This window comes from Salminus brasiliensis, chromosome 17, assembly GCF_030463535.1.
Source record: "Salminus brasiliensis chromosome 17, fSalBra1.hap2, whole genome shotgun sequence".
NCBI lineage: Eukaryota > Metazoa > Chordata > Actinopteri > Characiformes > Bryconidae > Salminus > Salminus brasiliensis.
In genome coordinates, this window is record NC_132894.1 from 34,774,971 (window position 1) to 34,791,819 (window position 16,849).

A 16,849-nucleotide genomic window follows, 5' to 3' on the forward strand; every position below is an offset into this window, starting at 1 on the left:
TTGGGTGCGAGGGGAAGCCGTGCAGAGTTCTCGGAGGCAGGAGCTGCTAATGAACCAGCCAGGAGCTGCTGATAGTGATGATGATGATGATGACTATGGGAGTGGGCAGTGTGGGAGGTGGGCCCACAGCTACTTTGCAGCCGAGTCGGCCAGCGCCTTCAGTTTAATACCTTCTCTTGCATTCTGCAGTGGCGTGCAAATGTTTTGGCACCCCTGATCTTCAAAATACAAAGTTCCAGACTACGCGTCTTTTTAGCGTTTTAAGTAGGGCTGGGCGATATAGTGTAAATACTAGATCACGATATTTTTTTCATGATATTTATCACAATATTGATCAGACTAAACAGTCAAATCAGCAGCGACAGATTCTCAGATTATGAACTACTATTCAGATCCTCTCCTGTACTGAATACAGTGATTTCTACTCAACATCTGCTGCTCTTCATCTAATTAACCCTTCGGTCTAATTACACCGTTAGTAATGAAACCTGCAGCTGATCAGTGTTTATTAAGCAGTAATAACAGTCTCATCCATATGCTCAGAAAAGCTCATCGTCATCATCACGATACGATAAAATATCGTCATATTGCCCAGCTCTAGTTTTAAGCAATTAGTGGCAACCTCAAGAAATTAGAGCTCTTGAATAACTTCAGCAGAGCTTGTTAGGGCTATGGCTTGTTCACGGTCATCGTTAGGAAAGGTTAGGTGACGGAAAGTTCAACGATTTATAAATATGCTGACTTCTCAAACCTCGTCCCAACAGTTAGCAGCTGTGGGCTTAATTTGACTGTTCTAGACCTAGGAGAATATTTCTACATGGATATGTGTCCACTTAATTGACAAAAGTATTGAGACGCCTGTTAACGAAACATTAATTTTCTGAAATCAGGGGGATTAAACGGTTTCTCCTGCTTTTATTGGAGTAACTTTCTCTACTGTCCAGGGATGAAGGCTTTCTACTCCATTTTGGATGAGCTGTGAGGATTTGATTGCATTCAGCGACAAAAGCATTAGTGAAGTCAGACTGTTGGATGATCACCACCCCACCTCATCCCAAAACTCCTCCCGAATTATTGGATGGCGCTGCTCCACAGCTCAATGCTCGGGGGCTTTATACCCCTCTAGCCTTACACCAGGCATTATTAGGCAGCATGGTGCCTATGATTTATGATCTGCTTCAGAGAGTCCTATTCTTTTGGCAGCACTTCTCTATGGGCGTTTGCACATCTGTGTCAGCTTAAGTAGCTGAATGCATTTATTAGAAGAGGTGTCCAGAAATATTTGGACATGGTGTATATAGTTAGACAAAGTCATGCGACGGTTTAAGATCTCGATTTAAGAAGTAGGACTTGGCAAAGGCCCACAATAGCCAGCTTTAGCGGGCTGCTCTGATGGTGGCTGACAGTAGAAGGATGTGATCATCTGCTTCAGTGAAGTGTGGCCTAATTTATAACAGCTCATAGACACGATTACAGACCAGCCTTCAAGTCCAGTCTGATAGGACAGTGACCGCAAACATAATATTTCTGTGCCGGCCCTTTCCCCCTCCACCCATCCCTCTCTCGGTTTCCCTGTCACACCTACCCATCGATTTCCTGATGTCTCTCTCTCGCTCTCTCTCTCTCTCTCGTTACCTGTCTGCCTCTCTTTCCCAATCCTTTTATTCCTTTATCTTCCAGATCAGATTAGATTAGATCAGCTTTATCGTCCACCGTAGTGGAAACGTGTCTCTGGCCTCTCCTCACAGGTGCTGTCAGATGAAAACCTTGTAACTTCTTTTTGCCGATTTACTTTACGCCATTTGGAAAAACGCCAGCTGCCCTTATATTGTTGTGAGCACTGCATGATAAATGGACCAATAGAAACGGCCCAAAATGACTCGGAATACAATCTTTTCCTGTTAAAGGACTAATTGGGGCGATCAATCAAATGGACATGACCACTGACCCCAGATTTAGGCAGTTAGTCAAGACATGTTTGCTTGTTTAGTTCAGAACATGTGATGCTAGGCTAATGTGGCTAACAAACAGCAACAGCCACCGAGCTCATCTCTGTAAACACACGCCGGTGAAAACGCATCCAGATGTTAATTTGTGTGATTTAGAACATGATACGACTGAATTAGTCTATCAAGCCAAACACGAACTTCTGCGCTAAGCTGAACCAGCAGCAGCAGAACCAACTTTTTCGGACCAGTGCAGTATATGGTGGGGTTCCACACATCGCAGTCCAGTTTGAAAGAGGAAAAGTCAGACAAAGTGGGACATTGTGAGCGATAGTTCAGTTCCAGCTTCCACAAGTTTTAGCTTAAAGTTGTTTATTAAGCTTTACAATATATTTGAAGCAAATAAATGAAGTATTTAAGTGTCGATTCACAAAGATGAGATTGGCGACAGTTTAAGTTCAGTGTTTATTAGCAACATTAGCCCAGCGTCTTCGATTCTACGTGTAGTTCCAGTTGTAGGTTAAATTTGTTAATGTGACTTTTTGTTGATTATTTAAAACAAATAAAATTAATTTTTTGGGGACCGTCTAAGCCCAGTGTCTATTGGGGCAGGTGTGAATACAGAAATTGCATGAGAATATGGACCAAACTGCGATCAGCTATACATTGATTGATATGTTGATATTTATTTATTTATTTGGTAGATTTTTTAACCCACTACATGAAGATTTTTGGGTGTGTATTTATGGATATTGGGGACAGTGTACGCCCAGTGTCTATTGGGGTAGTTGTGAATACAGAAATTGCATGTGGATGTGGACCAAACGGCAATCAACTATACATTGATTGATTGATATATATATATATATATATATATATATATATATATATATATATATATATATATATATATATTTTTTTTTTTTTTTTTTTTTTTTTTTTTTTTTTTTTGGTAGATTTCTGAACCCAGTAAATCAAGATTTTTGGGTGTGTGTTCATGAACATGACGCTGCATCTATTTACCTCGGATGAATTCTGACTGCATTCCTGCTAAACGTTCTGATAATTGTTGTACTACTTCAAAACATTAACGAGAAAGTTAGCTAAAAAATTTCGGAATTTACCACAGCTGGTTTGACCGTCGTTTTCTGGTGTTTTATGGCGTTTTATGGTGATTCTAACCCAAATTGGTCCCATGTATTATGTCCCAGGTTAGCATTGTTAGCTATGCTAATTGATGATAACGAATTGTACGTTATTTTGCTCATCCATCGTGGAAACACGTCTACAAATAGGCGTTGCATAGTTCTGTTGCATAGACCCAGATGGATAGAAGTGTTAATTAACTGTATTACACTACAGCTTCTGCTGCTGTTGATGTATGGTGCGGCCATCTTGGATTTTGAATTCTGGGTAAGTGAGGCTCTCCTGACTTTCCGAGTAGGAAATCCGACTCGTGGAGGCGTTCCAGTTTATGTCCTAATTAGAACTCCGCTATAATGTGTTTCTTAGCAACTTTAGCCTAGCATATTTAGTTGTAGAGTAAAGAAGCACATTTTCAATATCGGACGTGTCTTAGCTGATCGGCAGTCGGTGATCAATCATGCTAATCTGATTTTCAGTTTCATTAACTTGCTGACCTTCATGACCTAATTGCATAACACACATTCTTTTCATGTTTTTCTTCCTCCTCCTCCTCCTCCTCCACTTCTTGAACGTGTCTGGCGTCACGGTGTCTTCGCCTGTAGGCAGCGCAGGTGTCTATTCTGTGCAGGTGATTAGTGCTTGCAGCGCTGCTGGAGTAGGAGAGTGAGATTGGGCTAATCTTAGTGTAGGTCAGCTCTCATTAGACCTGCAGAGGCTGCGGCGGACTTCCAGCAAGACTCCCACCACCTGCGCCCCAGCCAGAGTAGCGGAGGAAGCCTCTGCCTTTCTGACTGCTTTTGTATGAAGGATTGCAAAAACTAGAACTGGTGCACAAATGGGATCAGACGTGGCGGGCAGCGTTTTGATGAAGACATGATGGAAGAGGCCAGAGGATGCAGGCGACGCTGGCGACTTAACGATGGCCTCGGTGTCTGCTCTGGTTTGCTCAGGCTGGTTTGAGAAGTGAAGAAAATGAAAGGGGTATTTGAACAAATTTGCACAGGTTTCCCCCTTCCCTAAGTCAAACCTCTCCACGCATCTGGATATTTTTGGAAAATGTAGGTCTCCGGGAGTATTTCGGAAAACCCGGAACATCCTCGCGACAGTGCAGAAGGCTCTCTAGAACGCTCGTGTGAGCCCATCAACCCAGCAGAGGGAGCTTGTCCCGTACAGTTTGTTGTCGAGAATCCTCCAGAGTAAGTGTAACAGCCAAAATAGACCTAAATACAGCGCAAATACTCTAATCCACTCACCCTCTGGGGCTCCCAGTATCTCTGGTTTTGCTGTTTTCACTTTTTGACGAATATAAGTCTGGCCCTTCTTTCCATTGTGTAGGAATTTCATGATTAACGGACCAATAGAAATGCTCCAGAATGACCTGGAATTAAATTTTTCTATATTGACTTCCATTGAAGGTTCTGAGGGTTTGTTGCTTCTCTTGTAAAGTTGTCATTTTCGAGATATGAGGAGGATACAACAAGGATAAGAGGAGGTAATCTTGTCATATTTCTCAGCCCATACACCAAACATGTATCTCTCTCGGCGTGTAACAGCCTGCGTCTGCGCTACAATATCCTGCTCAGCTTTTACCCAATCTCAATCCTTTTTTTGTTTGTTTGTCTTTTACAAGACAAGGCAATAACAGCGTCTCTCTCTCTGCCTTAACGGTGTGTTGTCTGCTCGGATTGACGCGACCCCTGGCCCTCGGCGACGTGCAATAAGGATGACTGTACGGCAGCTTTTAAGAGCTTGTCTCTCTGCAGTGAATCAAAGTCTCCTGAGTGTTTACATGTGAAGGAGGTCTTAAACAGAGGCATGTGTGCGGTCAGAGGTTGGCCTCTTAAATCAGACGTTCTTGGCACAGGCATGCGGGGGCTTTAGCAGCACTCATTCACCTGCTCCGAGATACTCCTCCAAAACACCACCGCGATGAACCTCGCAAGGCCCGTCCTGAAGGGCTTCGGAGGTTTTGGTTCTTCAGCACGTTTGGCTGGGATTTCTGTCCGGCTGCCAGAGGCTATTTCCACTGTGTTTCCAATCGGAGTACCGTTTTAAGCCTAGTAGAGCTGGTGTGATTACTTGGTTATACTCTGCAGGGCGTAGTAAAGTAAAGGAGCCAGCTAGAGTTTTCTTCTTTGTACATCACTGCTGCCACAAGATGGGGGTGTCAACAATCGCAAAGTCATCGCCCAGTTATTTTTTTATAGTTGGAATAATCCTTCCTTTTTTATTGTCCATTGGACAGGAGTTCCAGAAGCATAGAATTGCATTTTTGACCTCTAGGGAACGCACAAGCTAAGGACAATTTTTAGACCTTTGTCTCTGTGTACCACCTTAATAAACTTGAAAGGAAATCTAGATTTTTAATATTTAATCAGTTTCATTAATCGTTTATTAATTAAAGATATTCTTGACCTAGCTTTTCAGGGCTCCAAAGTAATCGGACACCTAATGTAATTAGAAATAATATTTTTAGTACATGAAAACAAACCTTTTGCCGTTTTCTCCCTTGTTTTGTTTTGCAAGGCCTTTATTGTAGCAGCCTTCGGTTGCTGCCTGTTTGTAGCTACTCCTGCTTCAGCGTCGTCTTCAGTAAGTGAACAATCTGCTCAGTTAAGATGAAGTGACTGACTCAAACAGGCCCATGCCATAACAGTGCCACCACCATGTTTGACAGATGATGCGGTATGCTTCAGATCATAAACCCTTCCTTTTGTTGTTCCCTTTAGAACGAGTTATGGTATCATGATACAATCTATTGTGATCCTGTAAGCAAGGCGAGGGTATTGCTTATTTTTTACGTTTTGTAATTTTTAAAAAAGATTTTTTTGTTTAAGCAAGTTTTTGGAAAATAATCATACCATACATCATATGTACAAAAGTAAGGTTTACATTTTATTCAATCAGAACAGTAGGATCTGGAGACGAATGTCTTCATTTTGTGTACAATGCAAAACGAACCTCTGTCTGCCATCAATATTTAGGTGTAATTAAAAATTAATACTGTCTTTTTGAATATTGTTACAGTACCGCAACGTCTATTTTCCTATTTTTCAAAATTTCTTTTATTATTATTTATTTATTTAGTTATTTTAGACTTAACAGGTAGTTCGTAGCTTTCCCCTAGCACTAGCAACCCTCCCGACGCTAGGAGGGTCGGGGCCTAACACGTCTCCAGTGATTAAGGGAGAGAGCACGGCCAAATGTGCTCTCTTGGACTCCTGACGCTGATGGTAAAACGACGTGGCTCGGGATTCGAGATCGCGACCCCCCGGAATGTAGTGGCAGCGCATTAGACCACCGAGCGACTCTTTGAGCCACATATCGATATTTTCTTACACCCGTAGCTCCCAGTGGTTTCCATCTTAAAGTGCACCCTCAGTGTTTACATTCATGAAGGCGTTTCTTGATTGTAGACTTTGTACAAAGGCAGAACCGGAGTCCAAATACTTTTAAGCACACTTTTTTTAAGCAGGTTTTGGACACGGTCAGTGTCCTCTGTAGGGAGCTTGCTGTTTGTTTACGTAAGACTAGCTAATAAACAGTATGGAGGACCTGTAGTTATGGAAAAGTCAAACTGGAGTTATCAGTCGAGGGCTTAATTCACATGCCCTTTTCACCCACAGCCATGAACATTGCACCATATCAGCAAGAGCATTCAATTTATTGTTGAAAAAATAATTGTGTGAATTAGAGAGGAATGTACGTGGCCCATATGCTGCTAATCCCGCGCAGCTGGGAAGATGTGTTAAGCAGGATTTGGCCGTGAAAACAAATGAACACTTCCAGCACCTCATCAGGCCGGAGTGTTACGCCCCTGATGACGGTCTGGTAGGACTTCCTCTGGATGGGTAGTTACAGGTTGTTGTTTTTTTCTCCTTTCATGCTTAAGGAAGAAGTCGGCCGAGTCCAATGTCCAAGGGTCAGGGTTTTACTGTGTTGGTTTACTGCTGTGGAGTCCATAAAGAGAGCCTGCCGACACCCAGGCTATGTGTTTTCCCTGCTTGAACTGAAGTAATCATTATTATTATTATTATTAGGACTGCTAACCCTCATTCCACCACCATTCTGAAAGCCTGAAACTACCATTCTGAAGTCTATAATAAGTATTAATAGTAAATAATAATAATTAATTGTAAGTAATTTTGGGTCATACACTCATTCTGTGAACCTTCACAGGTTTTAAATAGTTATGAGGGTGTTTGGACATTTTAAAAGATTTAATTTTGTTCAAATTAATTCATATCATTATCATATTATGATATAATAGAAATCAGAGTATTTAGAGTTCATTGTAGTTCAAGTCATTGAATCAGATTTATATATCTAGACAAATTTGATGTGTCTTGAAATATGAAATGGAAAAACCTTTCTAGTGTCTAAGATTTATTTAAATCTGTATAATACATCTTATATAAATTTATATAGATTATATCATTCAAATTGCATTATTTCTTAAAGTTGTACAGTATAAACAATAAAAAACAAAAATAGTCATTTTGTGCCTGTAATTTCATGCTGTTCTAATGGTAATAGTGGAATTTTAAATATTAGAGGTGTGACAGTAGCAAAAAAATACGGTTAGGGATGCAACGGTATGAGATTTCCATACATTTACTTTTGAAATTCATGTTTTACAGTATACTGTATCTCAATTCTTCCTGTCATTGTTCTTCTACCTTAAATAATGAAAAAAAATATTTACTACAGTTAAACCAATTTATTAATATATGTGTGAATCTGAATAGATGTATTTTTGAAAATAAAATACTTTAAGAAAGGTCCACCTCATGTACAGCTTTCTTAATTGTGTCCGGCTAATGATTTTCATTATGAATGAATTTGCCCAAATAATTTCTCTATTTGGTTTTTAATATGATAAAGTTGGCAGGGCGCCAGTCCGTCACAGCTTCTAACACTCCTAAATCCGTGACGTTGAATCTCCACCTTCAGATCTTTGCCGTTTCCTAGTATGGCTGCCCTTGCGACCCTGTGCTCGGCACGTTTATGTGCTTTCCCCGCCCTCACACCGTGAAGGACTTTGTAATTACTGCATGATTCGAGTCAGGTGTGTTTGGGCATGGAAAACGCAAAAATGCGAAGAGCATCTGGTCTACAGGACCGGCTGTGCGGCGAGGCTGCGCTTCAGCTGAGCTCTGGAAATGGCTTTATCGTGCTGAGCTGTTTACTTTGTGAAGTAATCAAGTCCAAAATAGAAATGTACGATAGAACAGCTTTGGGTTGAGGGATTCTCTGGAATGGAGGGTGGGGGGAAATATTACCTTTAGGGTGTCCTCATGACTTGAGGAACATCTTGAGGAACCTTCAAGGAACCTTTTTTTTTTCTTCTCCACAAAAACCCCCCAAAAAGAGGTTCCTCAAGAACTTCGTACACTTTTAACAGTGCTCAGCACCGGCTTTAACGGGGTGTCTGCAGCTGTGTTCAGCCTCCGTAGTTCCAGCTAGCGGTTGAACAAGGAGCTGCTGAAATTCTGAACTAGCCAATATGGGCCGATCAGCCCTCGGCTTATTGCAGAAATATCGGCAGATGGGATGGTTTGGCTGAAAATCGGGCGATAACGATAGCTGATGGATCTCTAGTTAAGGGACTGAGTTGCTAAACTGGTAAAGGGTACGACTCGCGGCGCAATCGCTTCTCAAACTCGAAATTAGAGCTAGCTGCAAATCGGACAATTCCATGCAATGGGTCTTTTGACAGCAGTGTTGGGCAGGGTTCACACGGGTCCTGGAAAACCTGGAAAGTCATGGGAAATGGGCATGCTGAAATCCAGTACTGAATAGTCCTGGAAAAAAGCCTGGACATTTTTTCAACTACTAGCGTGGACCAAACGTTCTCGTAAACAAATTACGGGAACATTTTTGGAACAAAATATTTTGGTTTTTTTGGTACTTGTTCTTGTTTTGTACTAAACGGGGTTCATACACTTTAACCATTTTCAGTGTAGTTGCTTCATTGTTAAGCCAACCAACCCATAGCCTCACCCTTAATCAGTCATCAGCCATTGATTCGTTGCAGCTCTAGTATTACCATGAAAATTGCTTTCCAGTCCGCTTGCAGAAGGAAACCCATCAGTCGTTCGGTTAATTGATGACACTCTGGAAATTTTTGAGTTTTCCAGAGAATGAGTCAGATTTGACGGTGTTACGGTTAGCGGTCACTGTCCTGGGTCACAACAGATTATTGTTTAGTCCTTCACTCACTTATTTTTTACTTCTTGTCTTCATCACAAAAGGCACAAAAGCAGTTTGTATTTCTGTCTGAAAACAGAGGCCAACCAAAAGGACTGGGAAAAGGTCGCCTCTTTATACTGGCGAAACCACGTCTAGTCTCGGCCGTCCGCCGTCCATTTGCGTGGGCATCGAATGTTGCCGCCAGACGTCCACAACCAATCAGGGTTGTGTATTTTTTAATAATTTGTGTAGGTTTTAATAAAAGCATTTATAGAGGGCTGTTCATGAACATGCACCCCAAAGCCAGGAAAAGCAAATGGCGTCACATCAGCTATCGCTGTGCATTAGTGTGATTGGTGGTTGTTTGGATGTAATGGTTTGTTGTAAATGTTTTCTGCTGTGGTTTGGTGGTGGTGGTGTTTAAAGCAGCTGCCTAACATGTGTCTCCTTCTCAAGCCATGTGAGTGAGGGGTCATCGGCAGGGTGATCACCAGACGTCCTGTTTGCTATACTGTTCCCATCACGGCTTTCTGGAGATCCAGTTAAAACACAACATGGATCCAGTTCTCCAGCCGTGGCCCCGTCAGGCTCTTTGCAAAGGGGTAAAATCAACAAAATTGCTGCATCCATTTCATTCTCCTTCTGGGCTCCGTTTGATGTTCTGCATGATTTATGGTGAAACTACCAGTCCAGGAAAGGTCGTGGGGCAGGTTGTGGGACGTTAGTACTATCGTGTTTGCGGATTGGGTGTTCGAACTCCATGCACTCCGCTGGTACCTGGCGTGGCCTAGAAGAACCTCTGCACACTTTCTTTCTTTTCCGCATTACTGCTCCTCCCCCCACCTCCTCCATATCCCGGACGCCTTTTACCGCTTCCTTCTATTAGAAACTGCCGGGGTGTATTTGACTAAGTGCTTTTTAAATGTGGTCCAGGCCTGCCGGTGAAACTTCTTGCTGACGCAGCCTTAAATGTCAGAAGAATTTCATATAAAATGTCAAGAGAAGTTCAGCAGAATTGAAGGGATTACGCCTTGTTAAACGTAGGGAGGCCATAGCTGTGGACTCGAGGTGCATTCCTGATGAGTGCTTCTTGCGTTTCTATCTCTCAGGCCTACAGGCAGGCGAATTCCTGGAGCGTCCTGGAAGCTTCTGAAATCTACAGAACGGAGCATTCTGATAGGGACGTACCGATATTTACAGTGTACAACATGACTGCAAGTGTATACTGCGATTATACTGCCGTTCTGACCATCCCGATATTTATTACGTTACAAACAAGCTGGTCAGGAAGATGTTTTTGAAGTTTTTCAGCAAGAGTGCTTTCTGAAGTTCCTCAAGGATCGTACACTCGAAGTCCAAAATGTACGATAGAACAGCTTTGGGTTGAGGGATTCTCGGGAATGGAGGGGGGGTGTTACCTCTCACTTTCTCTCTGGAAATCCTTTAGGGTGTCCTTATGACTTGAGGAACATCTTGAGGAACCTTCAAGGAACCCTTTTTTTTTTTTTTTTTTTTCTTCTCCCCAAAAAACCCTGTCCTCAAAGCACCTTTTATAAAGAGGTTCCTCCACAGTTTCTATCTCAAGAACCTCCAAAGGTTCCTCAAGGACCGTACGCTTTTAACAGTGCTCAGCACCGGCTTTAACGGGGTGTCTGCAGCCGTGTTCAGCCTCCGTAGTTCCAGCTAGCTGTTGAACAAGGAGCTGCTGAAATTCTGAACTAGCAAATATGGGCTGATCAGCCCTTGGGATCAGCTAATCACAGAAATATCAGCAGATCGTATGGTTTGGCTGAAAATCGGCAGATACCGACATCTAGCTGATGGACCTCTAGTTAAGGGACTGAATTGCTAAACTGGTAAAGGGTACGACTGGCAGAGGAATAGCTTCTCGAAAGTAGAGCTAGCTGAAAATCGGACAATTCCATGTGATTGGTCTTTTGACAGCAGTGTTAGGCAGGGTTTGTACGGGTCCTGGAAAACCTGGAAAGTCATGAAAAATAGACCTCCTGAAATCCAGTACTGAGTAGTCCTGGAAAAATCGGCAAATTGGGGGAAAAAAGGAAAATGTACATACCGTGGAAAATATTGTAAGGAGCTCCTGTCATTTAATATAATATAAAACACAAACTTTCACAGTAGCAGTAGCTCGTATTACGTATGACCATTTCGTACGTTTTGACCGTGGTGTCATGAACCTGCATTATGTTGTTAGTAACTAGCTAGCTTGGACAGTCTTTCAGCTACTTGCGTTGACCCAAAGAGAGTCATGAGGCCCAGCCAATCAGAGCGCAGCTCCTTCATCTTTGACACGTTAAAAGCAGACCCCAAGGAAAAAATACAAAGTACAGTGTTCGGATCTCGGCCCTTTTTAAAGCCCTTGCAAAAGCAAGCTGTGGTAAACACTCCAGTCTGTATCCGTTAAAAAAATCCAGCAGCGTTTTCAGTGCGAGCCAGCTAAAGACCTTACTTTACTGTCAGCTCTCAGGGTAAACCTTGTGTGCAAGGTTTGGCCTCAGAGTCTTTTGCAAATGTTTGCTTTGGCCAAAAAGACTGTTTCGGAAAACAGAGACTACCGTGTGTGCCGTTCATCATCCTGCAGAGCCAGACGTCAGCCCACTCCTCCTCCGCACTCGCGCTCGCACTCGCGAGCACACGTCCTGGCCTTCGTATTGTTCTGTTTTGAGGGGTTTGGTGATTCTTACTAGCGTAGCGGTTTGAGCCGTGTTGTCAACACGACTACGACTCACTCGTCTGCGTTGGTTTTGCTTGTTCCGTGAGGCCAAACCCCATTCTTGTTTGGGCAGGCCGTCTCTCATTGCCTGAGCTGAGGCTATGGAAAACATGCCATCCTTAGTGAGTGAGTGAGTGAGTGTGTGTGTGTGTGCATACTTTCAGTAGCTTTCCGCTCAGGAAAAACAACTTTAGGCAAACGCTCAGTGCTAAATCTGTCCTGTTTGCCCGTCCTCTGAGGAATGCCATTTTCCTAATTTGTTTTGTGATCAGTTCCTGATTAGCAGATGGAAACAGACTTGTTTTGTCAACCGAAATGCCAGAGATTTCCATCACCACACACCACCAACCCCATGCCCGTCCAGCACCGGGCCCGAAAATGGCTTCAGCATGTTCCCTCCCTTCACTCCAGGCCCACATCAGAAACAGTTGCGGAGCCGAATACTCTAACGCCCCCCCTCCCCCCCCTCTGCCAGGTGACGTGAACATCATGGTCTGGTTCCGGTTGCTCCTGTGGGCGAGCGTAAGGATCTGAGACACTTTGATAAGAACTGTGATGCTCCAGACATCTGCAGGTTCAGAACATCTCCAGTACAACAGGCAGGTCATGCAAGGTGTTCCTGGTATGCAGTGATCAGTACTTGTACACTATGTGGACAAAAGTATTGGGACACCTGCTCACTCAAAGGTATATTAAAAAAAGGAGCTGATCCTGTCTCTACTGTCCAGGGAAGAAGGCTAGGCTTTCTGCTAGATTTTGGAGGAGGTGTATTGCTGTGAGGATTTGATTGCATTCAGCGGCAAGATTGCTGGTGAGGTGGTGTTGTTCAGTTCAATGCTGGGGGGGGGGGGTTTACACCCCTCTTCTAGCCCACGCATCTCTCATCTCCAGCCCCAGAGAGTCCTATTATATTGGCAGTATTTCTCTATCTCTACCCGGACTGGACAAGCTGCGTTGCGGCAGCACGAGATGCAACAAGGGCTGTCCACAATTATTTGGACGTATATTGTACCAAATTTGCTCCAAGGAATGACCGCCAGTGAACCAGTGACAGGATTATGGGTGCTTAGGGCTCATTCATGCATGTGGAGGTCTGCTGCCAACACTTTGGTCTCGCTCTCTTATCTCCTTCCTTTTGCTCTCTCTACTGTGGGCTTTGCTTTTCATTCACTGTGTGAATATGTTTTCAGTAAGAGCTCTTCCCCCTCCTCACAACCACATGAAGAACCCAGGCTGCTGTAGGACTGTAGTGACTTGGCCTCTGGAGAGCCATTATTTCTGATAATGCCACTCTGGCTTGAGGTTTGGGGACGGGGGGATAAATATTTTCCCTGTTCGTGTCCCGGGTCCATGTGCTCGTCTTACCTCGGTAGATTCGCGCTGGCTGACTCCAGAACCCATTAGCTGTACGAAGTTCATGAAGTTCAGGATATGCTTTTATTTTCGCTGGTGGTTTTGTGCCCAGCATCCGACCTTCAGAGTTTCCTTCCCTGTCCTCTGTCTCCAGAGAGGACCGATCATCTGTGAGCAATGTCTGAATGTCATGACCGATTATGTTTGTTTGTTTATCTGGGCATTTCCCCCTATTCTAGATCGCCTCCATGATGGACGATTAGTTCCACGTCCAAGTGGTCCCGAAGGTATTGATTGGCTGGAGCTCCATCACTCCAGAGAACCCGGTTCCACTGCTCCTGAGCCTAAGGCTGCTTGGTGACCTTAGGTGGCTTGCATGTGGACGTTCCAGAGCATCCTGTTCTATTGGTCAATGCTTTCTGGGGGAGTGTGTTTTGCAACTGTGTGAGCGATGGGAACACCTTGAAGCAGCTGGATGACCCCTGGCTTCTGACAGTGTAGAGGGAGATACCTGATGAAGCTGTTGTTGTGGTTTGTTGAGTGCAGAAATTTGGACGGACCCCTCCAGTACATTCCATGCTGAGCGCGTGAGTGTTTGTGGCTGTTTTGTTCCCCAGCTGGTTTCGCCTTGCATGGTGTTAGCCTTGAGTGAAGCAGGGCCAGCGCCTGGGTCAGATATCGAACACCATTGCACTCAAACGCGAGTCCGACTGCCTGGTCAGGTAGCGGTGCCACAACCGCAGAGCAGAGCACACAACAGGAGACGAGAGCACACTGAAGAGTGGCTAGGAAAGAACCTCTGCGAGGGCTGAGACTGTTATTAGTCCCTGATTTATTGTCTACAGAAGAATTCGGGAGATGTTGTTCGTTTTGGGGAGGCCGTAACCGTGGACTTGAGATGTTTTCAGGGTGTTTTGAGAGGTCAGGCCACCTTAAATTAAAAAGGTTCTGTAGCTGCGATGGGGAATACGATCCCAGACAGCTCAATGAATATTACTCTAATGTGTTCTTTGGATTGGTGGAAAACTCTGTTACAGAGGTAACAGTTCACAATATTGCGATATATATTAAAATACTGTATAAAAAAAATACTGTGGTACTGCAGTTTTAATTTTTTTTATATCAAATTTTAGGAAAAGGTTACAACACTGCTGTCTAGCCATCAGCTTGTAAACAACACAAAATAAACCACTTATCTCCACATGCAAAAAGTGCTGCTGTGTTTTTGCTAATTGATACAGTATTGCAGAACATATTGCAATACCTGGAACTTAATAATAATGAAATATTATGTGTACAAATGTGTATAATGCTGCTATAAGCTTCTTGGACAAAAATGAGTCACTTTGCATGTAGTAACTTCAGCCTCCTGCAGATGGCGCTGCACGAGAATGTTAGGGCTGTAAATAGGAGGTACAGTGAAGTGAGGGTCTGGTTGGATGTGTAGAAAATGGGTGGCAAAGCAGAAACGGTTAATGATTGGCTAAAAGGAGTGACTGCATTTGAGCGTAGTGTGAAGGAAGGAGCTGAACCTGCAGGTGTATGGAAGCTTACGGTCATACGGGTCTACCAGCAGTGGCAGAAATCTCCCTCTACAGGAAATTCATGTTAGAATTGTGATTTTTCTTGACCAAATGCAACTGTGAAACACTCCAGTGTGGTCCTCTATGGCTGTTTGCTTTAATATAAATTGCTATGTGTGTATATAAACATATATAATTTAATATTGCATATTTTATACGTATATGCTTTTCCTGTATGGTGTACTTTTTTTTCTGAATTTTATAATACATCTGAATCTATGATCTTGTTTGTTATATAAATAAAGGCTCATTATATACAATAACTACATTTATGTTAAAAATAAATACATAAATAACACATAGTGGTATATGGTATATTAAGTAAGCATGGGCATTATTAAACAAGACTTTTTGCTCTTCTAGATTTATTAGTTACTGAGCATATGGGAGAAGTAGTGGTTTTCATTGTGTGGATGGAAGCACTCGTTATTGTGGGAGACCCCAAGTAGTGCTCAGACTGCTAAATAGGTGCCTAGGCCGTGTTCTGTGCCTACAAATGATGTGTGATTATTATTCAGATTACTTAATATATCCCAACAAGGGCCTCTCAGTTGCAGCTTCATACACACAACTTAAACCTCCCATATAAAGTAGTTAGTCGGAGGCAACAGATCAGCACATATGGGTCAGTTAAAGGTCAGCGCAAGGAAACGACGGGAGGCTTTAAGAGTCATTTAAAAAGACTGCCATCAGCAAGAGTAAGAATACAGTGTAAAACGCCCTCATGCTTCCATTAGAAGCTTAAAGACAGCTGAACATTTTCTCCTCTTATTCTCCAGGTATGGGATGAACCCGGAGAACATTATCCTGTATGGGCAGAGTATTGGCACGGTGCCTACAGTGGACCTGGCTGCTCGGTATGAGTGCGCAGCGGTCATCCTGCACTCTCCCCTCATGTCCGGCCTCCGCGTGGCCTTCCCCGACACCCGCAAGACCTACTGCTTCGATGCCTTCCCCAGGTGGGTGACCCAGTCGTTTGTGTGTCGTCTTTTGAGGTGTGATGTTGGGGCAGGGCCGGATGTGGTGTTTGCTAATTGTCACTGCAAACCCATCTAGCGCCTCTTTAACTAATTTTACACACTTAGTTTATTAATACTGTAATACTAATTAATACTGTATTAATAATAATATTAAAAGTTAGGACAAAAAAGGCACTGTGCCGTCTCTGTTCCTGTACAATCCTCAAGTCTTTAGTGTTGCTTTAGAGGAATAAATTATTTGAATTATTATTTAATTATTTTAATTGAAGTTTTATCACCTAAAATAAGTGCTGTTTGTTTGACGCATTTTTTTTTCCTGTCCCATGATCCCAACATTTTAATTTTTTGACATTTGCCCTGTTTTGTGTCTGTATTGACACATCATCTGTGTTTTTTTTTTTCTCGTAATTCAACAGGATGCATTGTATTTACATACTTACATTTATATAATACATAAGTTATATACATAAAAATATATATATTTATTTTATTTATATTAAGACCTGCCACACAATTGATACACTAATGCAAGCCCTAATATTATCTACAACTGAAATTGAGAATTCCACTTTCTTGAAAGTGGTGTACACTCCCCAGTCTACACAGTCCAGTAGTGGAAGGAGTATTGGAGCTCCATCCAACCAATACTTTTTGGGACGACTTGGAGCGTGGAACTAATCGTCCATCGTCAGCACTTGACCTCAAGGCTGCAAAATACAAATTACGTTTGCCCGTATCTGCCTCTTCAGCCTATTAAAATGATTAAATACAACTAAAATAACTAAATGCAAAAAACCCTAAAGTGGTTTTATACTATTAAACTAAATAGAAACAAAATGTTAGTTCAAACACATGAGTCGCGATACGGGGTAGCCAATCAGAACAGAGCTCTTATACGTATTAAACCAGAGCGCAATA

The 16,849-nt window shown here is 42.8% G+C and overlaps 1 protein-coding gene across 1 annotated transcript in view; it reads left to right on the forward strand.

Moving 5' to 3' along the window:
- Nucleotides 1-16,849, forward strand: part of abhd17c (abhydrolase domain containing 17C, depalmitoylase) — a 44,093-nt gene that overhangs the window by 10,339 nt on the left and 16,905 nt on the right. Inside the window, exon 2 of the mRNA XM_072660087.1 lies at nt 15,731-15,910. Coding sequence (XP_072516188.1) covers nt 15,731-15,910 — 180 coding nt within the window. The remainder of the gene's footprint in view (nt 1-15,730; nt 15,911-16,849) is intronic.